Genomic DNA, 17,096 nt, shown 5'->3' with positions numbered 1-17,096 from the left:
GAGAAAAATATAACATGCTGCAGCCCATATGTGAAACCAGTTCCTCTATACAAGGTCAACAGCAACTTGGCTGAGGGGATCCTGCTCAAATAACCATCCAAAAATGATATCCACCTCGTGTGGGAGTCCATGGAAGATACAGAGAGAGCCATAGGACAGAAATATTGTTAGCAACAATTTCCACAAGTTAAATAATGATTTTGGAGGTAAGGGGAGACTTTTAGTTTACTAACAAAGTTGTCTTTGACCTTGACCAGGAACCAGAGTACACACGGCTATGTCTGCAATTGAATGCAGGGTAGCTGCAGTTGACTGCAGGGTGTCTAAGTGGGAGGTCTGATAAACTCAGCTTGGATTTCCCAGGCCCTAGGTCAAGGAGGGTGTGGAAGACAACACTTCAGAGGGCTTTATTTAAAACACAAAAACAAACAAACAAACAAAAAACACACAAACCCTCAACTTTCCCCTGAGGGAGGACCCTGAGACCTGGCCAAGTGTTTGATTACAGATCTCCTCTCCCACACTCTGCTGGAACAAACTTCTCTGCGTGAGTTCTAGGAATTAGGAGGAAGTGAGGGACAGCTCAATTCATCCCCCATCTGTTTCACTATTTGCAGAATTTGGTGTAAAATACGGCTTCTGTTGTTTTGAGACTATGACAACATTCTCTTGCCAGAAAAAAAAAAAAATTATAATGGGTTCGTTTCTAAAAGGTTCTTCGAAAGTGACCCCGCACATCTGCCACCCCGTGTGCTGGAAGGGCCTCGCCTGGTGTGAATCATCCCGATGTTTCCAAACTGCCGGAGCCCAGAGGAACAGCTGTACGGGCTGAACTGCCGAGCCCTCTGTCTCCCCATCCTGAGCCCAGGAAACTGAAAACCCCAGAGTTTTCCAAGACTTTGCCCAATTCCCTTTCCAAGGAGCAGGAGAGAGTTGGTAGTTCATCTTTGCTCTTGCCAAACATGATGGTTTCCCAAGATTTGGGGCCACTGGGAAGCATTTGTGGGAAAAAAAAGAATGCCCTCAGGTCCCTGGGCCCAGAAAGTGAGGCAAAAAGTAGCACTCTACTGCCATGTGATGGAAAAGTGCAGGCCTCTGGGCCACTGGCTGAATTCCAGCTAGGCAGTGCAGTATCTCTTACTAGGAACACAGAAATGAAATAGGCTCTAAGCAAACAACCTGGCCAGTGACAGAGCCACTTATGGATCTAAGCTCTCTGAAAGGGAAGTAAAGTCAGCCCCTGGGCTATCAGCTGCTGAGTGGAAACTGTTCACTGGCTCTGGTCTGCTCAGGAAAAAGTGCAAAAGGGAATTTTGAACAAGCTGAAGAGAAAGCAGAAGTTGCCCGTGTGTTACTTTCCGTCAGCTCATCCAAGTGCCCGTGAGGTCCAAGCTAGGGTGTGGACAGTGGGGGAGTCTGTGCACGCCTATGCGCATGCGAGTGCCCAGCTGCACGCAATCTGAGCCTGGCCCAAAGCTTTGGTACATGGGGATTCCAGGCTGGGCCTCGCAGCATGGCTGGGCAGTTTGCTCAGCATGGTGTAGCAGGTGGGAAGAGAGGTCAACAGCCACCCCACAGCCTCTGGCCCCTACGGGCTGCCCCCAGCCACTCTGAGTAGACAATACTGTCTCACCCGATGGCCAGCGCAAAGGGAGGGTGCCCCACTGCCACACAGCAGCCCCAAAAGCGCCCCTTCCATCGCCAGCCTGGAGGGGCGTGGCTTTGTCAGTCTAATGCTAGAACAAGCAAAGCAGCAACTGTGCCTCACCTGGACACACCCACACCAGCCCATGGGGACATTGGTGAAGAAGCCATCTCTGCTTCTCCAGCTCCCAGCAGTGCCTCCCCAGCCCCATCCCACTCCCACCTTGGGCAGCGGATGAAAGAAAACACAACTCTCCCACTCTCACCTGGTGGTGCCGCATTCTGCTCTTTCCCCTGCAAAGAAAAGTATACATTAATGTTTAATTGCCTTTTCTTTTTAATCCAAAGACCATTCACCCTTTTCTAAAAATGAAACACAATGAGTCTTAATTATTTATGAAATATGAAATCTAATTATGCCTAAGGTACGGTCTATTGAAAAGAACTGCGTCTTATTCTTTATTAAAAGCCTCCTATTTGTAGGGCTGTGTTCACACACACGTTATTGTTCACAGACATATTTTCAGTGATTCTCAAACTACAGCCTGCTGGCCACTTGCATCAGAAACATCTGGGGGTCTTGTTAAAGATGCAGATTTCTTGGCTGTCTCATGGGTCTTCTGAATCAGAATCTCTGAGATAAAAACCCAGAAATCTGCATTTTAACAACCACCCTTGGTGATCACTTCTATGCCTCCCAAAGTTCAAAAACTCCTGCAATGTTTAATGGCAACAAAGATTGAGCCCCTGTCATATGCCTGGCACTGAAGGATACCAGCCATAAGGCTGGTGCTCCTCCACCCTGCTGCCCTGCCTCTGCCTTCATTCCCAGCTGAAGATCTTCTCATTTTCTTCACTGGAAAAGAAAATCAAGTACTATGGGTTCTCCATTTGCATGCCTCCACGAGGCCCTCCCACCTACCTGCCAGACAAAGCCAGATCTTCTCCTTATGCCCTGGTTCTATCCCCTCTGTCCTTCTGGGGGCCTTAGTTTCTGCAGGTATCTCCCCTCTCCCTAGCATCACCAATCTCCTCTCTTCTGGACCATTTCCAACAGCATATCAACATGTTCTGGATATGCATGACCTAGCTTTTAACCCTTCTGTCGACCCCATTTCTCCTTCCAGCTACATCCTCATTTATCTGCTCTTCTTTACAGTAAAATTCCCTGAGGGAGCTGTCTGGAAGCACTACTGCTTCCTCCCCTCCTATTCCCTCCTCACCCCTTTGCAGCTAGGCTTCTGTCCTCATCCCTGGGCTGAGACTGCTCTTGTCAAGGTCAACACTTAAGGTCAACAGGGATCTCCTTGAGGCTGAATCCAATGGTCTTCTCTGCCCTTATCATACCTGACCTCTCCGCACCATTCTACTCAGTTCACGACTCTCTTCTTACAAAGCTCTCTCCTCTTCACTTTCATGACTCCACACTTTCCAGGTGTTCTTCATGCCCTACAGGTTCCTCAGTTTCTTTTTCTGTCTCCTCCTTATTCTGCCCAACCTCAAACCTCAAAATGTTGGAGTGCCATCAGGACACAGACCCAGGGCTGCTTTCCTTTTCTACACATCCTCTCTAAGTGACCGCAAGTGCTTACCAAGGACTTCCTACTCTATGTCCAGATCTTACGCTTCCCTAGAATTCCAAACTCAGATGCACTGCAATCTTTTATAAAAATAGCATAATTGAGGTATAATTTATATATCATAAAATTTACCCATTTGGAGTGTATAATTCAGTGATTTTTAGTGACTATTCAAAGTTATGCAACCCTCACCAGAATTCAATTTGAAAACATTTCCATCCCCAGAAAAAGATCCTTCATGCCCACTAATAGTCACTCCCTGTTCCTGCCTCCAGCCCCTGGCAACCCTAATCTACTCTCTGTCTCTACAGATTTGCATAGTCGAGACATTTTATATAGATGGAATTACACAAGATGTGGTCTTCTGCATCTGGCTTCTTTCACTTAGCATAAAGCTTTTGAGGTCTATCCATATAGTATGGTTTAGTAATTCATTTCTTTATATGACTTTGTAATATTCCATCATATGGATAGACCACATTTTCTTTATCCACTCAACACAAATTGCCTTCTTTTATCTCAAACCTTAAATGTTCCCCAAAGCACTCTTTCTTTCTATGCTCCAAACCTACTGTCACCCAAGTCTTCAATATCTCAATAAGTGGATATCCACCTCCCCTCTTCTTTAAGCCAGAAGTCTAACAGGTGCTCTCCTTAAAAACTGTCTCTCCTTCATAAATTAAATCTGTCCACTTCTCTTAACACTACCTTCTTAGTCCATGCCATGCTCGTCTCTTACCTGGACGACTTTCTTTTTAACTGGGTCTCCTATTCCACTGCCATCCATTCTTGCCTCAGCAGCCAAGCAATCTCTTTAAACTGTAAATCAGATCATGTTCTTCCCTTGCTTAGAACCCTCCAATAACTTCTCACTGCACAAGGGACAAAATCCAGACCTCTTACTCTGTTTTATAAACACTTTGAGGTCAGAGTAGACCCTTCAAAATGCTACTCCATCTCCTCAGGCTGCTTTCTCCTTTGTGTGCCCTGCTACAGATGCAGAGGCCTATGTGTGGTCCTCAAGTAGGCATTTGCATTTGCTGCCTGGAATTCTCTTGCTCCCAACACTTGCGTGGCTCATTTCGCCTTGTCTTTTGGGTCTCAACTTAAAAGCTGTGTCCAGAGACAAGCTTCCTCTATCTATTTATTTTATTTTATTTTATTTTATTTTGAGACTCTGTTGTCCATTCAGGCTGGAGTGCAGTGGTGCAATCACAGCTCACTGCAACCTCAATCTCCTGGGCTTAAGCAATCCTCCTGCCTCAGCCTCTTGAGTAGCTGGAACCACAGGCGCATACCACCATGCCCAGCTATTTTTTTCTAGTAGAGATGAGGTCTTACCATGTTGCCTGGGCTTCTTCCTCTATCTAAAGCACACACTGTCTCTTTATACCACGTTTCTCTATTTAAATTATCAATACATGTAGCTTATCATTAATATTTTTCTTGCTTATTATTTGTTTACTTGTCCACTGCCAGTCTATCTCCATTGGAAAATACTGTGTTCTATGAGAGAAAGAATCTTGTCAGTTCTTAAAACTGCACTGACACCAAGGTCTTGGGCAGTGTTTGGCACAAAGTATATGCTCAATAAATATTTGTAGAATGAGTAAATGAATGAACAAGTGCTCTATCTGCAAGAAGCTTAGTACCAAATGACTCAATAAGTAGATCACACAATAGTGTAATAAGTGCCGCAGCACAATTGTACACAGGGTGTCATTCCTGTCACAACAGATGAGCAAATGGACTTGGAGAAATGGAGTGACTTTCCCAAGTCCCTGCTAAGTGTAGAGTCCGGATTCCAATCCAGGTTGCCTAACTTCAAATCAAAGCTTACCCAGGGAAGCCAGTTCCACCTCCACAAACACAAGGTAAGGGAGAACAGAAGTCCCCGGCAGAATATGCCTCCAACCCAGGGACTCCCTGAAGGCGGCGTTTGGCTTCTTATAATATCCCCTCTTCAGGGATGCCACACATTAGAGGACAGCTGCCTTGGCAGGGGTGTGGCACTCAAAATGAAGAGATTAAATAATATCTTTTCCTTCTCCTACCAAAACTGTACTGAAAACAGAGGTCTGAGTCCTAATGTTTAACTCTTATCAACTAACTGCATGAGCTTGGACAAGCCACTTCCTTTCTTTGGGCCTCCATATCCTCAGTTTAAATTCTTCATTGCCTGTCTAGTACTTTGCAGATGCTGACATCCCTAGATCTCACTCACCAAATACCAGCAGTACTGTCCCCAGTCATTGCTCCAAAATGCTCTCCATTTCCTAATATTCTCAAGAACTGCTTCCAGTTCAGAATCTCTGAAACCAGTGCTGTCTAGTAGAACTTTATACAAGCCACAATTTCTGGTAGCCACATTACAAAACGTTAAGAGAAACAGGTGAGGCTGGGAGTGGTGACTCATGCCTGTAATCCCAGCACTTTGGGAGGCCGATGTGGATGAATCACTTGAGGTCAGGAGTTTGAGACCAGCCTGGCCAACATGGTGAAACCCCATCTCTACTAAAAACACAAAAATTAGCTGGGCGTGGTGATGGGCACCTGTAATCCCAGCTACTCGGGAGGCTGAGACACAAGAATCGCTTGAACCCAGGAGCTGAAGGTTGCAGTGAGCTGAGATTGTGCCACTGCGCTCCAGCCTGGGCCACAGAGCTAGACTCCATCTCAAAAAGAGAGAGAGAGAGAGAGAAACAGGTGAGATTAATTTTCATGACATATTACATTTGACCTAATATCAAAAAGATTATAATTTCGATATGTATCAATAAAGAAAATTAGTAAGATATTTTCTATTTTGTGCATATGTGTGTACTAACTCTTCAAAATCTGGTGTTCATTTTGCACATCCCAATTCAGACTAGCCATGTTTCAAGTGTTCATCAGGCACATGTGGCTAGTGGCCACCATACTGGACAGCACAGCTCTCAACTCTGGAATCCCACCTAGCACTAACATTAGGAGACTTTTAGGAGAAAAGAATCGAGCATTTTATTTACAGAAAAAAAAAAAAAAGACAGAATGGGGCCAGGGAGGGAAATAAGGAGAGGAAGAGAGTAATCTGGGTCTGAAAATAGAACTTGGGGCAAATCAATAGGCAACTCCTTAATTCCTGAGCAAAGCCACAAGCATTTACATGGGTGGCTGCAGTTGGGGGAATTGGAACCAAAGACCAAAGCAGGAAAGGAGAAAAGTTAAGTAAAACAGGCAAATTTGTCCTGCTTGATTTGACTGTGTGTCTGGAGTCAAGGGCAAATTCCTACCAGACACCAGTTTGGATAAAATTTTCAGGTAGACCCAAGCCCTCCTGTTAGAGCCGATGGCAGACCATGAAAGTGGTCAGGCAATGGTCTGGGTTTGTAGTGAACAAGGAGTGTTGATTTCCTGTTCCCCCTCCTCTGGGTTCCCAAACTGTCCACTCTTCTATGTACTCAACAAGTTACAATACCCTTCTCTCAATTCTTCTGACTCACCACATCCTTTCCCGCATTTGCAAATGTTGTCCCCTCTTCCCCAGAAACTCTTTCCCTGGTTTTTCACTTGGCTGATGTCTTCTCATCCTTTAGTTTCAGCTGAAACAGCAACTCCCCTAGGAAGCCTCTCTGATCACCCTATCTATAGCAGGTCCCCCCCCATCTCTCCCTGACACACATACCATTGTTCTCTATCTCAGCCCAAAGTTTTCATTCATGGCACTTAACACAATTATAATCCCCACCCCCACACCCCTAGCTTTTTTTTAAGAGACAGAGACTTGCTCTGTCGCCCAGGCTGGAATGCAGTGGCGTGATCTTGGCTCACTGCAGCCTCCACTGCCTGGCCTCAAGTGATTCTCCTGCCTCAGCCTCCTGAGTAGCTGGGATTACAGGGCCACCACTATACCCGGCTCAATTATCATTCTTTACTTAGTAGTTTGTTTACCATTTGAGGTCTCTCTTTTCCATGAGGGCAGGGACCTTACTTTTCTCATGTACCACTATCTCCCCAGGCCTGGCCAAACAAAATGCCTGTGCTCTTGGATCGATGGGTGAACAGATGGGGGCAGGTAGAAATCATTGGTTTTAGGATGTGGAGTGGAATGTCAGAACACACTGAATGCAGACTTTTCTCTGACACGGAATCTAATATGTTGTCTATCAGCTTCAGACTCACATTCAGCTCTCCAGAATCCCACCACCAACATCTTTAGAAATAGGGTGTCTCACAAATATGGGAAATCAAAAAATGCCTATCCTTTACCTTCTGAGATCTGTTGGGATTTTAAAAATATATTTTATAATTGGTGGTTCGGTCATTTTCTAGAAAGTCAGATGGCCTGGTCCTGGTGGCCATTTTACTCTGCGATGGGCAATTAAATCTTGGCCTGAAAAGGTTATGCTCCTTCCCTTTTATAGGCAGCGCACTGTTCATTCACGCTTGAGGGGCTTTCAGAAATTGAAAAACCAACCGCATCTTGAGTGTAAACCCTGGAGCTTACAGAATACCCGCACCCCAGAGCAATAAAAAGGTCATAAGTCTAAGACTCAGAGATGATGATAAACTGAGAATTCTCTGGCCAATAAAATAGCATAGCAACAGCCAAGGTGTGTGCTCTTGCTCCCAAGAAGCACCAGTGACATCCTTTGTAACAGGGAATGCCATTTGCCAAGTGCCTGGAAGCTTTTTGATTTGTATGTTTGGGGTCAATCATGTTCTCCAAATCCACTTCTAAGTAAAGCTGACCCAAAAGACCTTGGGTTTCATCCCACTTGTAGTTTCCTTGAGCCATCCTGTCAAAAGAGTACAGCAGTCCCCGCTTATCTGTGGGGAATACGTTCCAAGACCCCCAGTGGATGCCTGAAACTGTGGATAGTACCAAATCCTACATGTCCTCTGTTTTTTCAATCTGATAACCAAGGCAGCTACTAAGTGGCCAGTGGGCGGGTACCGTATCCAGAGTGGATATGCAGGACAAAGGGAGGAGTCACATCCTGGCAGAGATGGAGCGTGACGGCATAAGATTTTTGCTCAGCAAAGAAATTTGCTCAGTGTGCTCATCATGCTACTCAGAACAGTGAGAAATTTAAAACTTATGAATTGTTTATTTTGGGAATTTTCCATTTCATATTTTCAGGCCACAGTTAACCACAAGAAACTGAAACCATGGAAAGTGAAACTACAAATAAAGGAGGCCTACTGTACTTTAGAGAAACTGAGGCACTAGATATGATACTACAAAATAGCCCTCACATGGCATAAAAAGGCCACTGCTGCAGCTGTAACCCTACCCTACTCTTAGAAAAGAATCCTACTGAATAGAAGAACGAAAACGCTCAGGAAAAGGTGAATCACCAGTTGACACTCAGAAGGATGAATTTGCTAAGATTCTGAGCTCTCTTTGGCCTGCTGAATTTTTTCCCTTCTTCCTTCACCCAATGGGCAATTTCCAATTTATCAATTAGGTCAGTGGAAATTCTCCCTTTTCACCCAGTGCCCTAAGAATCTACATGTATCTTTATTGTGTAGTGGCTATATAAAAATGACTGGAGATCTGGTCTCAATTTATTCAGGTTCCATCTTTTTCAGTCATTCAGTAATTTATTAACTTCAGTTAATAACAATGTACCAGTATTCATTAATGCTGACAAATATAGCATACTAATGTAAAATGTTAATAATAAGGCAAATTAGATGTGGAGTATATGAAAACTTTATACTACCTTCCCAATTTTTCTGTAGCTCTAAAACTACTTTAAGATAGAAAGTGTCCTTAAAAAAAAAAAAACTTCTATAGAACTGACCAGTCTATCAAGAACCATCCAGTTGTCAAAGGAAGCACATGAGCCTTTCTACGGCCAGCTTACTGAAACACAGGATTACGGAGATTCTTCCAGATGGCTTTTTCTTAGCTGCCCCTCTACTTCTGAAAATGCATTTTCCGGGAGTTTTTTTTTTTATTGCTAATCAGCTCAAAACTCAGAAGAGAGACTGGTAGAGCAATCTTAGAGCAAGGCATAGTTGAAGGCTAAATAAGCTTGGAGGACCAAATGGACCAGGAGTTATGCCAACCAAAACTAAGTATGGTGATAATGATGATGTTGGTGATGATGATGATGATGATGATGACCATCATCATCATCATCATCATCGAGTTGGTAACACAAAGCAAGCCCCCTGGAGAATGGAGGCAATGAAAGCTGCCTTTGTCAGGTAAGGGCCATGGGAAGACAAAGCAAAGGGCCTCTTTATTCATTAAAGCTCCACTGTGCTTCTGCACCAAGAAGGCATGGGCAGTCCACTGCACCAGGCCCAGGATTTTACTTTTTAAAAGAAGATCTAGTTTTCCAAATTCAGCATCTAATTTCAAAAATGCAAGTAGCCACCAACTCATATGGTCCTACCTTTTGTTACCTGGCTCATGAGGAACAGCCCCTTGCCCTGTGCCTATAAATACCAACCCTCCTCTTTAATGCTAGTCTTAGAAGCTGCCCCCATGGCACCCACACTCTGAGCTCCACTCTTGGACTTTGTCCCTTTCTCCTCCATTCTCACTGTTTTTCTTCCGTCTTTGCTACCCAAACTCCTCCATATCCCCTTTACCCCCTGGCCCAATACTGAAATGTCAGGATGGGTAAAATTTAGAGGGAAAGAATGAAGAAAAAGCTCACTGCAACTAAGTCTTCCCCTCTCCTATCCCCTAGTCAATGAGTTTTAACAAATGTCTACCCCCAAGTATAACCACCACTCAAATCAGGATATGGAACTTTTATTTCCATCAGCCCCCAAAGTTCCCCAGCCCTTACTACCTAGAACACACAAAACTAATCTGCAGTGACAGAAATCAGATCAGAGTAGAGCATGGGGCGCTGACTGCAAAGGAGCACAAGGAAATTTTTGAGGGTGATTGAAATGCTCTATCCCCTGATTTGGGTGGTGGTTACCCATGCAGCTGCAAAGGCCCTGGGGCAGGAATAAGCTTGGTGAGTCCTGAAGTGCAGAAATTTGCTCAGCATGGCTGCAGCACAGTAAGGAAAGAGAGAATGACCGATGAGGTCAGGTGAAGCGGCAGAAGCTAAGTGCTATAAGGCCTCATGTGCCATGAGAGCAGCTGGGATTTTATTCCAACTGCCACTGGAAGGCATTGACTGGCTTTAAGCCTAGTCGTCAGGTCCCTCAAGGGCCAAACCCTGACTTACATGTATGGATTTTCCTTCTCTGGACCTAGAACCCTAGCCAGACACTCCATTAGTATTCCTTGCAAATAGTGTCTGCTGAAAAATGTCAGTGCCAGCCTCTGAGGCCCCAGATTCCCACTCCCTACCTGATGGGTGCCCCTCTATCACTTTGTCTTGGACTGTCCCTGCCAACCTAAACTAAGACTTGTGGTTGCCCTCTATTTTCTTTTTCTTTTCTTTCTTTTTTTTTTTTTTGAGATGGAGTCTCGCTGTCGCCCAGGCTGGAGTGCAGTGGCACGATCTCAGCTCACTGCAAGCTCCACCTCCTGGGTTCACGCCATTCTCCTGCCTCAGCCTCCAGCCTCCCGAGTAGCTGGGACTACAGGCGCCCACCACCATGCCCAGGTAATTTTTTGTATTTTTTTTAGTAGAGACAGGGTTTCACCATATTAGCCAGGATGGTCTCGATCTCCTGACCTCGTGATCTGCCCGCCTCAGCATCCCAAAGTGCTGGGATTACAGGTGTGAGTCACCGCGTCCAGCCTCTATTTTCTTTTTTTATTTTATTTTATTTTTTTCTTTCTATTAATCAAAAAGCAACTCACGCCCTCTATTTTCTAAAGCCAGATTGGACCCCCCAAGGCATCTGTACCAAGGTGATTTTCCCAGCCTGCCCAGTCCTGGTAAGTCCAGGTTCATTCTGCCAGGTGCCCGCTGTCTCAAGCTTAAACAGCTCAACACGTCAGGGGGCCACAGTGAAACCCAGTGGGGAACAGAGCACCTCCCAGAGGGCCTCCACCACCTCACTCACCTTCGCCCAGGGTCTGCTTGAGTAAATCGTGCTTGGCCTGCAGCTTGGTGATGAGGTTACTGCCATTCACATATTCTTTAAATTTCTGTAAGACACAAGGCACAAGGAAGTCATAGATTGCAAGGCCGAGTAATGGGATCTCTGCCTCTGCAACTGACCTCTGGGACACGGAAGCCGAAGAGAGATCACGTCACCTGCAGAGACCCCGGTGCAGGGAACAGAGAGGCCTCTGTGTCTGCGTCTTTGCTTTCCTCCATCTAGATCCCCAGCGCTGACATGCGGCAGCCAGGCCCTTGGAGGGCTCCAGGCCTTTCAGGTCAGGGGTTAGGAACACAAAGCAAACCAGGGGAGAATGGGAGCCGTGAAAGCTGCCTTTGTCAGGTAAGGGCCACGGGGAGACAAAGCAAAGGGCCTCTTTAGTCATCAAAGCTCCACTGTGCTTCTGTGCCAAGAGCAATAAAAATGGGAGCCGTCCCAGAGGCCACACAGCCGAAGCCAGAGAGCTTTATCGGATCTGTCAGAGAGGAGCCTCGGAACAAGTCTTCCTTTCATCTGGCCCTGCTTTGAAGGAGGAAGGGCTTGCAGGCCCCTGAGAGGCTTTCCCATTAAAATAACCCAAATTGCAGGGGGTGATAAGATTTTCCTCTTTGTACAGATGAGAAAAATGAAGCTTGCACCAGGAAGTGATTTGTCCAAAGTCCCACGGAAAGTCAGCCATGGGCCAGGCCTAGCCTCAGCCTGCTTCCTAGTTCAGGGCCCTGGCCCAGTGCAGTGCACCTTAGAGTGGTACTGAGGGACAGCGAACAGGCCAGGACAGAAATACATCTACCTGCCCAGAACTCGGTGGGCCTTAGCCACCTATACACAGATACCAGCTTCCCCCACCTGCACAGTCACAGAGCCCCACTGGGCATGCCTCTGCTGCATGGCCAGCTGCTGGAGGGTGGGCTCCAAGCCCAGTTCATCTCCAACTCCCCAGTGCCTAAAGCTGTGATTGGCTTAGAGTAGGTGCTGAGAAATTTCACTGGATTCCTCCCTCTTGAAGCTTACACGGTGGGGTGGGGAGGGAGACAATAAACGAACAAAAAAGGTAAGTAAAATACCACTTGGTCAGGTGGTGGTGAATGCTATGGACAAAAAGAAAGCAGAGCTGAGCATGGTGACTCACACCTGTAATTCCAGCTACTCAGGAGGCTGAGGTGAGAGGATTGCTGAAGTCCAGAAGTTCAAGACAAGCCTGGGCAACATAGCAAGACCAAGCCTCTAAAAAAAATAAGTTTAAAAAACTAGCTAGGCCTGAGGGTGTGTGTTGTAGTGCCAGCTACTCAGGAGGCCAAGGTGAGAGAATCACTTGAACCCAGAAGGTTGAGGCAGTAGTGAGCTATGTTCATGCCACTGCATTCCATCCTAAGCAATACAGTGAGACCCTATCTCCACAAAAAAATAAAAAAATAAAGTGGGAACAGTGGACTGTAAGTCTAGAAGACCTCATTGCAAAGTGGACATTTGAGCCAAGGCCTGAAGGATGTGGAAAGGGGACCACATGGGGACCTGTGGGAAGGAGCTTTACAAGCAAGGGGCACGGTAATTGCAAAAGCTCTGAGAATAAAGTCAAGGAGGTAGATGGGACTGCCCCAAATCCACCTGCTAGTTTCTCAAAGAGAAACCCACTCTATTGTCCCAGCTAGCACACTAAAAAGGGGGCAGAGAAAAGTGAGTTGCAGAGGCTCAGACACCCCCCAAGTCAACTATGGAGGAGGGCATCTAACATCACCACCTTCCCATTGACAGCTATGGGAGAAAGACCCATTGGGATGGGGGCTGACATATACACAAATAAGACTGGGGTCACCTCACACTGGCCCACCTTGATGGGTTTCTGGAATGACTGGGCTGGTGGGAGGTTGTGGTGTCCTCTCTCCTTTTCCATGGTCCTAGGCTCCCAGGACCTGGCCTATGGGCCATTAAGAGTCACTCGACTTTGTATCCACAGAGCACTTGATAGTTTTCACACATGTACGTTTAAGCCTCATCACAATCTTGGACAGCAAATGGGGAAAGCATCATCAGGCCCGTTCTATCCAGAAGGAAAGAGAAGCTCAGAACTGTGGTCACTCACTGGGTAACCTTGGGCAGATTACTGAGCATTTCTGAGCCTCCATGTCCTCCCCAGTGTAAACTGAGAGTAGACTCAGTGTTTCTCCGAGTGTGGCGCAGAGGGCCAGGGTCTTGTAACCCGCTAGGGAGACTGTCAACATGCAAATTCCTGTTCTAGAATACATTGAGTCTAACCCTTCATTTGACACTGGAGGAGGAACCAGTGAGGCCCAGAAGTGTTCACAATTCCAGGTGTCCATCTTGGGAGAGTGGTGGTCTGAGAACCTACTTTTTTTTTTTTTTTTTTAGATAAGGTCTGGCTCTATTGCCCAGGCTGGAGTGCAGTGGCATGATCTTGGCTCACTGCAACCTCTGCCTCCCAGACTCAAGCCATGCTCCCAAGCAGCTGGGACTACAGGCACACACCAGCCAAGTAGCTGGGACCTCAGCCTCCCAAGTAGCTGGGACTACAGCCACACACCACCATGGCCAGCTAATTTTTGTATTTCTTGTAGAGATGGGGTTTTGCCATGCTGCCCACACTGGTCGCGAACTCACGAGCTCAAGCAATCTGCCCACCTCGGTTCCCAAAGTGTTGGGATTATAGGCATGAGCCACCGCGCCTGGCTGAGAACCTGCATTTTTAACAAGCTTCCCAGATGGTTCAAATGCACACTTCAGTTTGATAACTACTGTCCTAGAGGCTCTCTATAGATGCTTCCAGCAATAATGTCCTCTCATTTTATCTCCTGTCCAAGAATTCCCCAAAAAAGCAGAGCTGAGGGGTAAGCTGATATTCTGTCCACCGTGTCTCACTGCCCCAAGAAGCTGAAGATCTAATCCCAAATGTGTAACTCATGCCTTGGCAGGTCATCCACTGGTTAGCGCAAATTACAGCCTGGGGCTCTGTAGCTCATCTCTGTCCACCTCATTTAAGCTTCAACAATCTGAAGAATAACGAATGTCCACAAAATAAAGAATGCCATCAAATTGCATTGATGTTTGCATTGAAAGGACTATGACGTCCTTAAAAAGACCTAAAATAATGAGTCATGAGAAGGTATACTAGGAAACCAGGTTAGCAAACTAAGTATTAAGAATAAACTATAACATCTGATGACCATTAGTCATAGATACTGGAGAATTCTCCTAACTTCGAGTAGGCCAAACCCCCTTCTTGAATTATGTTCCCCAGAATTCTTTGCTTCTTCTGCCAAAGTGAATTAATATTCACATGCATGTTGTAACTATAAATTCTCTTTGTGAACACAGTAGGCCCCATGGAAGTGGTGAATGCCAGCAATCAGCGTGGGCTGCTTTGCTAAGCTCCTCTTTGTTTTCTTCCTTGACAGGGTCAAAGAGTGTTGGAAAAAATGCAGTGTGTATCGACTACTGGTTTTCGACAAGGGATTTGACAAAGCCAGTTATAAGAATGGAGCTAGAAGTTAGAATTGGGTGGGTTTGTGATGGGTTAAATGACTACAACCCAATCAATATTAGCCTCATTGCTTTTTTTGTTTGTTTGTTTGGTTTTTGTTTTTTGAGACAGTCTCACTCTGTCACCCAGCCTCGAGTGCAGCGGTACAATCACAGTTCACTGCAGTCTCAACCTCCCAGGCTCAAGCAATCCTTCCACCTCACCCTCCTGAATAGCTGGGACCACATGCACTTTTTTTTTCTTTGTAGAAATGGAGTCGTCCTATGTTGCCCAAGCTGGTCTCAAACTCCTGGGCTAAAGGGATCCTCCTACCTCGGCCTCCCAAAGTGCTAGGGTTTTAGGCATGAGCCATGGCACCTGGCCCTAGTTGCATATTTTTAACAACTCTGTCTTTGGCCTTGGCCTTGGTATACCCATTAGTCTTTAAATTGATTAAAGTTTGGAAGCCACGCTCACTGAATCTGCAGGTGACACAGGTTTGAGGAGACAGCATGTATGCTGAGTAACTGGATCAGGATGTTGAAAAAAACCATGAATTGAATTCATTAAGAGGAAAACTAACTGGTGATAAACAGACCTGCCCAAGATATCCCCTACAAAGCCTTAGGAAGAGTGAGGCCTGGTTAATGGCAGCATGTAGGGAAAAGAGCTATAACTGACAATAACTTAGCCTTAAAATAATAATAAAAGAATATGATCTTAGAACATATGAATAGGAGCATAGTACCCAGTATAGAAGGGGTGAAAATTTTCCTCAATTCTTTTTTTGTTTTTTTTGAGATGGAGTCTTGCTCTGTAGCTCAGGCTGGAAGCAGTGGCACAATTTTGGCTCACTGCAACCTCCGCTTCCCAGGTTCAAGCAATTCTCCTGCCTCAGCCTCCCAAGTAGCTGGGACTAGAGGTGCACGCCACCGCACCCAGCTAATTTTTTGTATTTTAGTAGAGATGGCTTTTCACCTTGTTGCCCAGGCTGGTCTAGAACTCCTGAGCTCAGGCAATCTGCCTGCCTTGGCCTCCCAAAGTGCTGGGATTACAGGTGTGAGCCACCGCACCCAACCAATTTTGCTCAGTTCTGTGTTGGGCATACCACTGCTCGGAGTCTCACCTTAGAAGAGGCATCAGCACATGGAACATGTTCAGGAGAGAGTCACTAGGATACTGAGGCTACTCAAAACAAAAGCTTATAAGGCAAGACTGAAAGAATCAGATACATTTAGCCTAGAGAAATGAAATCCCAGCTCCCTGCAACCATGTGAAACACTGTCATGTAGAATTAGCCTCCACTCTGGGTGGCCCCAGAGAACAGAACCAAGAAATCCTAGTGAGGTAGGTTTTTGAAGATAGTAAAGATAAAGGAAAACATGATAATACCAAAAGCCAGGCACAATGCAAACGAAAGGGCTGTTTGGGGGAAAAGGGAGCTTTTAATCTTGGGAGCAATCAGGCAGAGTCAGGATTGCCCCTGGGCAGGGATATGGCTGAACAGACTCAAGCATCCCATGGAAGATTTAAGGTCCCTTACAAACCTAATATTCTATGTTCAATAAACACATGTTGAACTAAAGCCCCAGTCCCCGTCTCCTTGCTCCTCCCAGTCCCTGTCTCCCTGCTCCTCCCAGTCCCTGTCCAAATGGAAGATAATTAACATGGGATTTTACATGAAGGGCTAGCAACTCAAGAGCAATTTGCTTGGATTTTTGAGGGCATTTTTTCCAAAGCTCACACCTAAATTTAAGACAATTCAACATGATAATCTATATACATAATTTCAGGGTTGTTCCTTGGGACTTGTACCTGACTCTGTTAGCCATTTTCTTATCACCCCACTGAATAAAACTGTCTCTGGTTTTTTTTCTAGAGCAAGAAAATTTCAATAATCATCACCCAAGATCAATGCCAATGCTACTCATTGGGAATTCCCTTTCTGCATTTCAGAAAACCAAGCCAGGCAACTTAATTTTAAAAGCATGGTGATGGAGTCTTAGATCCAACTGACCCATGTGGTTTCTCTGGTTCTCAGTAGCTTGGGTTGCTCCTGAAAAGTCACTGCCAGTGGCTTGGCTGACAGTGTGGTTCTGGGCCCAGGATGCCACTTACTGTAAAATAAAACATTTCTGTTTCCTGCTGGTTGGCTCTCCTCTTGGCAATGTTGATCTTGCTCATGTAGGTCTCAGAGGCAGCTGACTTGACGGACTCTGTCGATCGACTGTGTTGGAAGGCATCAGAGACATCAAAGTCCTCCACAGTCAGCATGTCCTGTAATGTCTGCATGGTGGCATCCAGGGTTTTCCTAACCTGGGGAAACACAGCAGATTGACAAAAATCCTGTATTCTCATACTGCCATTGACACCTAAAGTCCCTT

The 17,096-nt window shown here is 45.8% G+C and overlaps 1 protein-coding gene across 7 annotated transcripts in view; it reads right to left on the bottom strand.

Moving 5' to 3' along the window:
* Positions 1 to 17,096, bottom strand: part of SRGAP3 (SLIT-ROBO Rho GTPase activating protein 3) — a 276,271-nt gene that overhangs the window by 61,614 nt on the left and 197,561 nt on the right. For all 7 annotated transcript variants that reach the window (XR_004027564.1, XR_004027563.1, XM_030801815.1 and 4 more), the window contains exons 9-11: positions 16,831 to 17,028; positions 11,199 to 11,283; positions 1,911 to 1,938 (exon numbers count right to left, since the gene is read on the bottom strand). Coding sequence is in view for 5 of the 7 variants with exons in the window: in XM_030801815.1 (XP_030657675.1) it covers positions 1,911 to 1,938; positions 11,199 to 11,283; positions 16,831 to 17,028 (311 nt within the window). In the remaining 2 variants the exon portion in view is untranslated. The remainder of the gene's footprint in view (positions 1 to 1,910; positions 1,939 to 11,198; positions 11,284 to 16,830; positions 17,029 to 17,096) is intronic.

The sequence above is a fragment of the Nomascus leucogenys genome, chromosome 21 (genome assembly GCF_006542625.1).
Source record: "Nomascus leucogenys isolate Asia chromosome 21, Asia_NLE_v1, whole genome shotgun sequence".
Taxonomy (NCBI): domain Eukaryota; kingdom Metazoa; phylum Chordata; class Mammalia; order Primates; family Hylobatidae; genus Nomascus; species Nomascus leucogenys.
Note: the sequence above shows the minus strand (reverse complement) of the source record. Positions and strands in the feature narration are given on the sequence as shown.